The sequence below is a fragment of the Myotis brandtii genome, unplaced genomic scaffold (assembly GCF_000412655.1).
Source record: "Myotis brandtii unplaced genomic scaffold, ASM41265v1 scaffold540, whole genome shotgun sequence".
In the NCBI taxonomy this organism is placed as follows: domain Eukaryota; kingdom Metazoa; phylum Chordata; class Mammalia; order Chiroptera; family Vespertilionidae; genus Myotis; species Myotis brandtii.
Genome location: NW_005369990.1, coordinates 1,916,587 through 1,927,943, shown reverse-complemented (window position 1 = coordinate 1,927,943; position 11,357 = coordinate 1,916,587). Strand labels below are relative to the sequence as shown.

General features: G+C 41.8%; 1 protein-coding gene across 4 annotated transcripts in view; it reads left to right on the top strand.

Annotated features, from left to right (window-relative positions):
• INADL (InaD-like (Drosophila)) overlaps positions 1 to 11,357 on the top strand; it is a 289,773-nt gene that overhangs the window by 209,596 nt on the left and 68,820 nt on the right. For all 4 annotated transcript variants that reach the window (XM_014549254.1, XM_014549253.1, XM_014549252.1 and 1 more), the window contains exons 30-32: positions 177 to 269; positions 6,340 to 6,390; positions 10,607 to 10,724. In XM_014549254.1, the coding sequence (XP_014404740.1) occupies positions 177 to 269; positions 6,340 to 6,390; positions 10,607 to 10,724 (262 nt within the window). The remainder of the gene's footprint in view (positions 1 to 176; positions 270 to 6,339; positions 6,391 to 10,606; positions 10,725 to 11,357) is intronic.

Genomic DNA, 11,357 nt, shown 5'->3' with positions numbered 1-11,357 from the left:
GCGGGAGGGGCCAGGATGCCCTTCTACTGGAAAGAAAGAAAATAGGAATGCCTTGGAGAGAAAACAGTACCCACTGCGATAATAAATCAAGCAACTATGATTGAGCATCTGTACAGTTCAGGTCACTGTGAGTAAAGAATGACATCGGTGCCATTTTTCTTTTCAATGTCCTCTAGGATCAGAGCAGCCCCGAACCTGTCAGTAGTGAGGAAGACGGCAGTCTCGGAGTTGGTACTAAACAATTGCCTGAAAGTGAAAGCTCCAAACTGGTGAGAATCCTGGGCGGTTTTCATGCAATGTTCTCTTTAACGATGTATTATTTATGTTTGTGCCACTTTGGAGAGGACCAACTGTTAACGTTTGCTTCTCTAGGAATCTTCATCTGAGCCATTCCATATAGTGAGCGATTCATTCACTCCAAAGACTAACATACATATTCTCCCACCTTCTTCACACTTGAACTATGCTGTCTGGAACTAAAGAAGCAATCTCTCTTATAAGATTTTTTTTTTATATATTGGGTATCTTTAAGCATAAGACTGTGCTGAATTAATCCTATAAGCATAGAAAGAGAAGTTGATTTTATTCCATTGATTCATAGGAAAATATACTCGGACTCACCCAGGGACTAGAGCATTAGGAGAGAGGCAGTTTTAGAGAACTCCTTCTCTTTCTGTGCCCTAATGTTCAGTATTTTATTTAGTGTTATTGAACTTCTGGGTACTAGGCATTTCCTGATTCTCATAATGTAGATGAAGAAAACTTTCTTTTACACATGAGCAAACCGAGGGTTGATGGTAACTAACTTGCCAGAGGATGTTGGAGACCTGGAGATGGGTCCCGTTTGGTCGGACTCCCATGCCTTTCCTCACTCATAACCTACCTTTGTGTTTGGCAGCCTAGCACTTGCAGGGTTACACTTCAAGTTCTAAAAAGAAATATGGGCTTCTTTTTCTCTGAGTTCCAAAATGTTAAATAAATGGCCTAAATAATCATTCAGTGATGCTTGGATCCAGGCTGAGGGGTTGCACTTTCATTAACTCTGCACTACTGCCTCTTGGAGAGGCATTCTTCAAAGATATACAGATGGCCAATAAATACATGTATAGATACTCAACCTCATTAACCATTCGAGAAATGCACATCCTGGGATGGCTATAATAAAAAAGACAGATAATAACAAGTGCTATCAAGGATGTGGAGAAATTGGAGCTCTCATATCTTGCTGGTAGGAAATTGGTACAGCCAGTTTGGAAAACAGTTTGCAGTATTATTTCATAGCTAATCATTATGGACCTATCACTATAGTAGGCACTTTAAAATATTACCTCATTTACCTGACAAAAAATAATATGCCATGTGATGTCTGATACAGGTTCAGTTTATCATTTTGACTGCTTAAAAATTATTCCTAAATGTTTTTAAAATGCTGGTTTCCAGGTTTGGAAAAATAATTAAAAATGCATTTCTGATGATCATAGGCTTCTTATTAGGCCTTCCAGGCTGGAATTCTCGGGTGTATATCCTGCTTGTTTTTAAAACAAGGCCCTGAACTGTGTGCTCAAAATCCATTATTACCTCCCATTGGCACTCCATCAAGAGCTTCAGGATTCTTGCAAGCAGACATCACTGTGTGATACTTATTTTCTGTTCCAGATCCAGTAGGAAAACTGCATTTATAGCAAGAGTGTAGGAAGTTCCCGTAAGGAGCAGGAGAGAATGTGTCTGAGTCAGCATTGGCCTCTCCTTTGCGACAGTATGCAAATTGCCAGTGGCTGAGCTCAAGTCCATTCAGATATGCCGCATTTTTCACAGCTCATTGTACTTCATATCTTGTATTTCTGAAAATCACTTGAGATTTGCCTACATGATAAATTTCTTTTTCCTGGTCATAAAAAAGATAGTAGGTTTACTAGTACAGTCAAGTCTACTTCCTTTACGAAAAGTCATGAGAGAAAAGCTTTTGACTTTTTCTTCCATTATCTTCCCCTCTGCATTGTAAATGAAGATAACATAGAGCCCAGCCCCTGTCCTCAGTGGTTGAGCATCTCATCATTGATGTTTCTATCTCTCTCTCCCTCTCCCTTCCTCTCTGAAATCAATACAAATATATATACTTTTAAAAGATAACATAGAGAGCAAGGGGATAACATAGAGAGCAAGGTAAGGTAATCTCAAGAACTGAAACACAGCAGAATGATAGGGGCATATTTTAAACATAGATTCACACCTTTGATGGTCCCTACCTTACTTTCACTCCCAGCCACTCTGGAGACTTGTTATTCAACTTGAAATTCAACTTGCCGAGAAGGAAACTATTGCTTATCAGATTTTTCTAAATTGAGAAAGCCACCTTACTGTCCTAATTAATTAGCACCAACGGTCCAGAGGAGGAAAATGCCAGCTCAGAGCCCAGAACTCAGACTTTCTTACCTGTCTCCAGTGCCCTGTCCCCTGGATCCAGAGCTTCTTAGAAATAGTGGTGCCCAGGCACTGCTCTTTGAGTCTGTAAGGTTTTCACTTCCCTGGGGAAGCCTTATTTGCTGACATAATTTTAAGATCCTCTCATCGAAAACCTATGTTGATTATTTTATCTTTCAAAGGGAGCAGAACTTAGGCAAGTGTGTATTGAAGGCCTGTTGTGTCCCGGGCACTGTGCTGGCCACGGGTCAAATCCCAGTGAGCAGCACACACAGGTCTTACCTTGTGGGACCTTTCAGAACTGCCGGGGATAATGGCAGCTGATGCTTTGGTAGCATTTACTCCAAAAGGCATCCATCTAAATGTATTAATTCATATGTAGATGACTGTCTCTAACCTTACTTTATAGGTAGGAAACTGAGGCACGGAGACACTCAAGTAATGCAGGTCACTGCAGGATTTGAATCCAACTCTAGATAAGTCATCATGCTGATGATGCTATTGGAGGGGAAGTTATGGTGCTGTGGGAGCTTTTGCTAATGGACTTCCACCTAATCTGGGTGGTTAGATGAATGCTTAGAAATTAAGCTGGGACTGATGCAGGCAAAGGTTGTTGTCTTCTTTCTAGTGTATTCAGAGGCTACAAAGTAGAAGTCCAAGGACCTAAATCAACAGGAGACCATTTGTGTTTGTTGTTCATCTGATAAGCAAGTTTTTTTTTAAATTGTTAAATTTGAATATTTTGAGGCTGAGCACTCTGTCTAGTTTGCTGTCTTATACTCAGTGCACTTCATTCATCTACATTTAGCTCCCTTAGGCCTGGTCCTTGCGAGTTTCTTCTCCTGATGGATTTTTCCTGGGGTCCATTTCATTTTCATCAGCAGTCTCTTGGTTACAAGAAATAAACTCACCACTTGACCTTTTAGACAAAAGAGGAAATTTACTGGTAGGCTACAGGTTCTTTTTACTTGACCGCAGCAAGGGCAGGGTTGACAGCCTCAGGGGCGGTGGGAACCAGAGGCCCGGTGCTGCCAGAGAAGTCTCTGCGTGTCTGCTTGAGTCTGTTCTGCTGCAGACCTGCGTCCTCAGCATGGTGGGAGCGTGGCTGCCACCGCTCCTCAGCCCATCTGCCAGAAAGGGGCTGACTCGCTTCCCCAGGGTCCACTTTGGAAAAACCGCAGGATGTTCTTGTGTGGCTCAGCTTGGACCAATTACTGTGGCCAGATAGACAGGGTGTTTTGATTACCAGCTTTGGGACAGAAGTCAGAGAGCTTCAGTGGTGATGATTATGCTCCCATTATTATGTAATTATGTAGACTATTCCCAGTGTTGCCTTTTATGTCCACCCATCTGAAGCTGCTTCTCTTGATCAGAGTAATTTGCCTGGCCCACAAAGCACTTTCTTTCAGGAGCTCACCGTACTGTGCTGAGGGTTATCACATAATGCACACAGAATGGGCCGATCTGTTTGTTTCGCGATGGGATGATCTCTTCACACTGCTTCCTCAGTCTTCTTACTTAGGGGTCCCTTGTGCAAAGCCAACACCTCAGCATGTCCCAGGACCTCAGCATGTCCCAGGACCAAGAGCTCCCTTGATGCAGTAGTTGGGAGATCAGCAAGTTCTAAATTTATGTTTAAACACAAAGGAAGTGACTCACCTAAGGTCACTGCAGTGCCTAGTGCCATTTGTGTCTGTTCCTGCACAGGCGCAACATAAGCAGCATGGCTTGTTCTGACCTAATGTCAAATCGAAAATGGAATCACCGTGTGGAGGCTGAGTCCTAAGACACTTGTGTGCTTGGGCGGAGGTGAGCAGCGCTTTCCATTTCTCATGTGGATTTACCCCTTGGTTTAGGGCAGGAGCTCTGGAGCAGGATGTGTCTGGGTTAAGCTCTGGCTCAGCAAATACCTTAGCCTTTCTGTGCCTCGATTACGTCAACTCTAAAAAAAGGATAATAGTCCCTAACACACAGGCTTGTGGTAGACGTCCACATCTGAAATGCGTAGCCTTTCTGTGCCTCGATTACGTCAACTCTAAAAAAAGGATGATAATAGTCCCTAACACACAGGCTTGTGGTAGACATCCACATCTGAAATGCGTAGCATTCGAGCTCAGCGGCCACGGTCAGGGCTCAATAAGTCTTAACTGTCATTGTTATTACCATTGCTATCGTGTACCAGCTCCATCCTTTGGCCCAGAGGTTCAAGTGTAATCAGTAGAAGCAATGGGACAGTGTGTTGGACCAGATGCTTTTCAGAGCTCTGACTTTCACATCTCATCAGCATTCCCCAAAGGAGAAAGTGTCCTGTCTGAGTAATTGTTTGCAGCAATCCTATAGTAGAGTTAGGAACATGGATTTATCATAGGTTTATTCCATTTATTATCATCATTAGCATCTTTATTAAATATTTGTTAATTGCCAAATGCCATGCTAAATGTTTTTCTTGTATTGCTCCATTTAATCCTTTTAGCATCCAATTTTTCCCCATTTTTTCAATGAGGAAGCTGAGGCTCTCAAAGGTCAGATAAAACCTGCTCACAGTTGCAGAACTCTTAAGTTGGGGAACTAGGGTCACAGACTCCTATCCTCCCACCTAGAAGTTATGCTTCTCATCTTCAGATCACTTGCCTGCCTGCCATCTAGGTTTCTCTTAGATATTTGCCAAGGGCCAGAATAAACCCATCCTCTCTCCTATCCAGATCAGTCTCTCTTCATGTTCCCTGCCCTGTCCAGACCAAGTGCAGGGCTCCATGACTTAGAGTAAACTACCAGATGAACATTTCCCCGTAAACTTGCCTGTAAAAAAGGATGGGACATTGTGGGAGGCAGACACAAACAGCCTTGTCAATTTATCATTGTCTTCATTTATTTCAATTAATTTCCCTTGAGCTATGCATCGGTTTCCCATCTATACTAATAAAAGGGTAATATGCTAATTAGACTGAGTCAACCGGTCATCTTCCGGATGTCTGACTTCCTTCCGGACAAAGCCATGGTGGTGGGGGCTGAGGCAGAGGCAGTTAGGGGTGATCAGGCTGGCAGGGGAGGGCAGTTGGGGGTGAGATCAGGCTGGCAAGGGAGGGCAGTTAGGGGTGATGAGGCAGGCAGAGGCAGTTAGGGGCAATCAGGCCAGCAGGGGAGGGCAGTTAGGGGTGAGATCAGGCCAGCAGGGGAGGGCAGTTGGGGGCAACCAGGCTGGTAGGGGAAGGCACCTGGGGGCGAGATCAGGTTGTCAGGGCAGGGCATTTGGGGGCGAGATCAGATGGGCAGGGGAGGGCAGTTAGGGGTGATCAGGCAGGCAGGCAGGCAGGTGAGCGGTTAGAAGCCAGCAGTCCCAGATTGCGAGAGGGATGTCCGATTGGAGAGTTTTTTTGGGTCCCCGCCCCCCCACCCCCCGCACAAATTTTGTGCACCGGGCCACTAGTAAGTTATGATAGTTTGCTTCTCTCCTAAGTCTGTACTCTGCACTCTTCCATGGGGTTCAGGACTAACTTATCTTTGTATCTCCCAGAGTCTTTAATGAATTTTTTTTTTGCCTCTAATCAAATACCTTAGGGGGTGGGGTTCTAATATCAAGATTTGAACTCCAAAAGGGTTTAATATTGAGTATAAATACAAATATATATACAGATTACTGGTGTGATAGAATAAGAAAAAAACTGGTCGACATAACCACCAAGGATATCTGATAGGCTTACTGCCTGATAGATCTGAAAGGGTGGACGCATTTGGAAATGACAAGCTTGTGTTTATTTCCAAGACTTAGTCCAGATGGATGAATAGAACTTTTATGCACGGTGTGTTGGTCATTTTTGTAGGAGAACAAAGCCCTGTTAAATCGTACTTGACACCCGAAATTAGAAAGAACACTTGAGCCCTACAGTGCTGTTAACTGCTTGTATCTTTCACTTTCAGGAAGATGTGGTGGTAGATCCTCAGAAGGCAATGGAGTGCTCAACCGACAACGTAAGTAACTTTCACTTAGGTTTTGCTCTACGGGGATGGTGTGCATTATAAACAGGTTCCAGAAGAAAAGGAGGTGATTGCAATGAAATCCCACCCTTTCTTACTGGACAGGAAGTTATATACTAGTATAATATGGCTTACAACCTAGAAGTCAACCCACAACTGTGTCACCGATTCTGTGCAAGGTGTGTGGAAATATCCTCTGTACATCTCCCGGTACCAACACGCCAAGCAGGTGTTTAAAAGTGGGGCGTGCCCCAAAACACACTTGCACCATGTCTTACACGATGTCATAAACAAAAATATGAACTGAGAGAACTTGTCATTTTATAACCTTTAGTATTCCTTGTATTTCGAGTTTCACTTCTCTTAAAAACTATAAACTTCTGTCAAATTTGTGTCCTTTGTTGCTATTGAGTATTTTCTTGTTTAAGTCCTGATTCTCATGTCTGTGTGCTTTTATACTTTTGTGCTACTAAAATTTACATTATTGCTATGTTAATTACTTTTATGTTTAAGAAACTTGGGATTCTAGGGCTTACAGAAAATATGAGATATTTCAAATCTTGCCAAAGAAAATGCCTTTGAAAAGTCCTCCAAAATCATATGCTAAAAACCTAAGTAAAAACAAATAGGTATATGGAAAAAAAACTTACAAGTAACCAAATTCAGTTTAACTGAAAACCTGTAAGCAATTATTTTTTTAAAGTATAGAATCACATTTTTTTACTTTATGTATTTGCAAATACTACTTATATGTTAAGACTTTTTACTGCCACCTAGCTCAAGGCACAGATCAAACAACTCTCAAATTTTACAGTCTGCCTTTCTTCTTCCTGCTGAACAATGAGCACTTTTAAGGCATTATCCTTTGGGGAAGTGATTACAAGCCTTTTCTGTAGCTGCAGAAGAGAACCGGCCCAGAGATCAGTGGGCAACATCTGCAGCGAGTCCATCAGCTCATTACAAAGAACTTCCCAAACAGCCGAGCTATGCCAAGCCGGAATGAGCTTCCCTGTGGAAGTGGAATTTTCCATCCCTGAAGGTTTTCCATCAGAAGCTGGCTGATGGTTTATTAATATATTATCAAAGGACATAAAATAAATTCATAGCTATTATTAACTGAATTCCTAAGTTGTGCCTGGCACAGTGTTAGACTTACTTATGTAGTTTTCTCTTTAATCTTCAAAAGAACCAGGCAAAGTATGGAAGTATCGCCACCAATTCACAGATGAGGCAGTTTGGGGGTAAGGAGATTAGGTGACCTGCCTGTGGCCACCAACAAACGTAGCAATTCAGATATTCTTTCGAGTAATAAATTTTTTCTTTATTATGAAGACCTAATGAAGTGTAGACCCTTTCCCCAGAAAAACACCGATAAGTATAATTTTGATACAATTACAGTTGGTTTTATAGTTTCCAGAATTCCTTCTTAGGAACCCATTTATTCTGGGTTAAAAATCCATGGTTTAACTTAAAGTCTCTCAACTTAAAAAAAAACAAAACTGTGGTTGGGCTCCACACCCCTAGGCGCCACATCACTTGGGGATCCCAGTATTCATAAATTTTAAAAGCTCCCTAGCAGTCCTATTGTGAAGTACTGGTTTAGTTAGGTTGGATGACTTTTAAGTCCATTCCTACTCTCATATTTGAATATAGTAACATTCAACAGCAAATCCAATCTTTTTGACCTTTCATCCTTAGTAGTTTGGTTTTGTGTCAGTAGGTGGGTCACGGGAGCATATGGTTCATCAATTACCACACCTACCAACAAGAGGTCTGCTTCTAAATATACTTGTTTGGATGTTTTCCTTGGTTTCTATGGACTGTTTCCTGTGGGGTTTTTTTTTAATTGAATTCAGTTCTACCAATATGTATTGGAAACCTATTATGCACAATGAGAGGGGATGATACATGGAACTGGGATAGAAAGGTGAGGAACATATATTCCCTGCTATTTATAAAAGTCATGCTGTAGTGCTTGCTGTCTCTTGTGCTTTCCTGTTTTAAAATTCACATGATTTTTTTTTATATAAAAGAACTCTGCACCTTACATTCACCTTTGTTATCAATGTTCTTTCATGAGATGATACAAATCGAAAGTTAGATGTAAATACCATATGAGTTAAGATTAGGCTCATTCACAGCAAGAAGTTCCTCGTTTACATAACAGTTGGGATGTGATCAATTTCAGGTGATAAGGTGTCTCCATGGTGACATGCATCCAAGCAACTCTCATATGATTACTATACCATTCTTATTTGACTATATCAGAATCCGCAAAACATGGCATCCAATTATGGATCTAAGGTGGCCACTCCAGGTCATTTCATCCACTTTCCAACTAGGGAGAAGGGGAAAGTAAGATCCTTCTCCTTAGGAGAACGATCTGAAAATTATGTAGTTCATGCCTGTTTACATTACATTGACCAGGACGTCCTCTGTGGACACATCTAACGTCAAGGAGGCTGGGAAAGGTGGTTTTTAGAGTAATCAGACATCTAGTTGGTTCTATTGTTCAGTGTTCTGGTAGAAACCCCTTGTATGTCATTCTTCCACTTCTCTCCCTTTATTTTTTTTAATATGTGTTTATTGATTTCAGAGAGGAAGGGAGAGGGAGAGAGAGATAGAAACATCACTGATGTGTGAGAATCATTGATCGGCTGTCTCCTGCACGCTCCACACTGGGGATTGAGCCTGCAACCCGGTCATGTGACCTGACCAGGAATTAAACCGTGATCTCCTGGTTCATAGGTTGATGCTCACCCACTGAGCCACGCCAGCCGAACCCCTCTTTTTAAAAGTACTGAAAATATGCAATCGAATAAGTCTTTTTATAAGTATATGGCTATTATTAAATGATGGTGATAGAAAAACTACAGGAGAAATATGAACATCTGTTCAGTTTTTGCCTAGCAGCTGTTTGATACACTTGTAACATTCTTCACTACCGACTTTAAGTCCTACCTCTTCCTCTAATTAGCTGTGTGATTTTAATATGTCACTTGACATTTGTGTCTTGTTTTCTTTCTCTGGAAAAGAGAATAATATCATCTAACTCTCAAGGTTGTTCTCCTGATAAAATGAATTCATGGATGTAAAAGTGTTTTTGAAAACTGGAAAGCACAATACAGATGTACAGTGGGTGGTATTGTTGCACACTGCACAAGGCCTTGTAGTGAGGCACTGCCTTCCACTGACAAATCTTGAGGTGTTATCATTCTGGAGCAGTTACCTTGATCCTATTTCTAGAATCCAGGGACAGCCTGGTGCTTCACTGCCTCCACCAGAATCTTCCAGCTGGGGATGGGTTCCCTGGCTAACTACAGATCCAGAAGGCAGGTCAGGTCACTACCTATATTTCTTAACTGCCTGTTAAGTGAGCATGGAGTCCTTTTGGTTTTTCTTAGTTTTCTGATACTAATATTCATTGGTAGTATCATCAATAATAATCTAGAATCACAAGTTAATTTTCTAAAGCTCACGTGTACCTTCATTGAATTACTGTACCTTCCTTGAATTACTTATTCATTTTCTACTCTGAGTTTCCATGTCTTCAATTTTGCTCTTCTATATGCATTTATCTGCTTACTTTTCATTCATTCATCAAACATGTATGGAGGCCCTACTATTTCAAGCACTGGGGACCAAAGGCAAATAAAGTACAGTTCTTCGAGGTGACTTAAATGTATTTGGTGTACCTGGCATTTAGTAGGCCTTCAGTAGATGTTTGTTGTCCCTTCCTCCTCCCATGTTGCTCAGTTAACCTACCTGGTGCATCACTGACTATTGTGAATGTGTCCAGAAGAGACGGGTGGTGCTGTATGCTCAGACATCTGCAGCATAGATTCTTTTTCATTGGGCACAGCATGGATTTAGGGACTTCACATTGATTTCATCAGAATAAGGAGAAATTATTAAAATTTTGGTTTTGCTTCCCAGCCCCAGCTTCATGTACAGACCACAATGATAGAGTATCTTCCACTTTAATCCTTCTCCCCTTCCTTGATCCATTCCTCACCAAAGCATTTTAGACATAAAGTTCAGTAGGGAAGCATGGGGAGTGGGATAGAAATCATCCTAACTTCCTCTTGCCCCTTCTCCTACTCTAAATTCTCAAAAGACATCATTGGAATGCACTATTGTTTTTATAACAATACACCAATTTTAAAGTCTCTCCTCTTTGACATTAGTCAAATTTTTCTTCCTTTTGTAGGCTGTCAGCCAGATGAAACAGCAAAAATATTCGACAAAAGTCTCCTTCAGTTCACAAGAGATACCTTTAGCACCAGCTCCATCATACCATTCAACAGATGCAGTCGCCACGGGCTGTGGTAAGTTCTCTCTCTGAGCAGAATGGAATTGACTCATACTTTTAAAAAGGAAGGGATTGTCCTAGCCAGTTGCTCAGTGGTTAGAGCACTGGCCATTGAAGGGTCTCAGGTTTGATTCCGATCAAGGGTACATATTTAGGTGGTAGGCTTGATCCCCCAGTGGTTGGGACAAGTGTGGGAGGCAACTAAATAATTGATGTGTGTCTTTCACATCAATGTTTCTCTCTCTCTCTCTCTCTCTGTCTCTCCCTCCCACTCTCTCTAAAAATCAATGGAAAAAATATCCTCAGGTGAGGATTAACAAACAAAACAAAAAAGACCAAAAAAAAGGAAGGGATGGTGAGGTCCTGAAAAGAGCACTAGACTAGGAGTCAGAAAGCTTTGCAGCCCTCCTCAACTTCCTTAGCTTTGAGCTTGGCCAAGTCACTTTACTTCCTATACCATTTTCCTCATCTCTACCATTGGGATTGCCTATTGCATCCTCCTGTCTAATAAAAGAGAAACATGGTAATTAGCCGTATATCCGCTCCCCTTCCCATTGGCTAATCAGGGCGATATGCAAATTAACTGCCAGCCAAGATGGCGGCCGGCAGCCATGCACTGAAGCGAACAGGGAGGCTTGCTTGCTCCAGT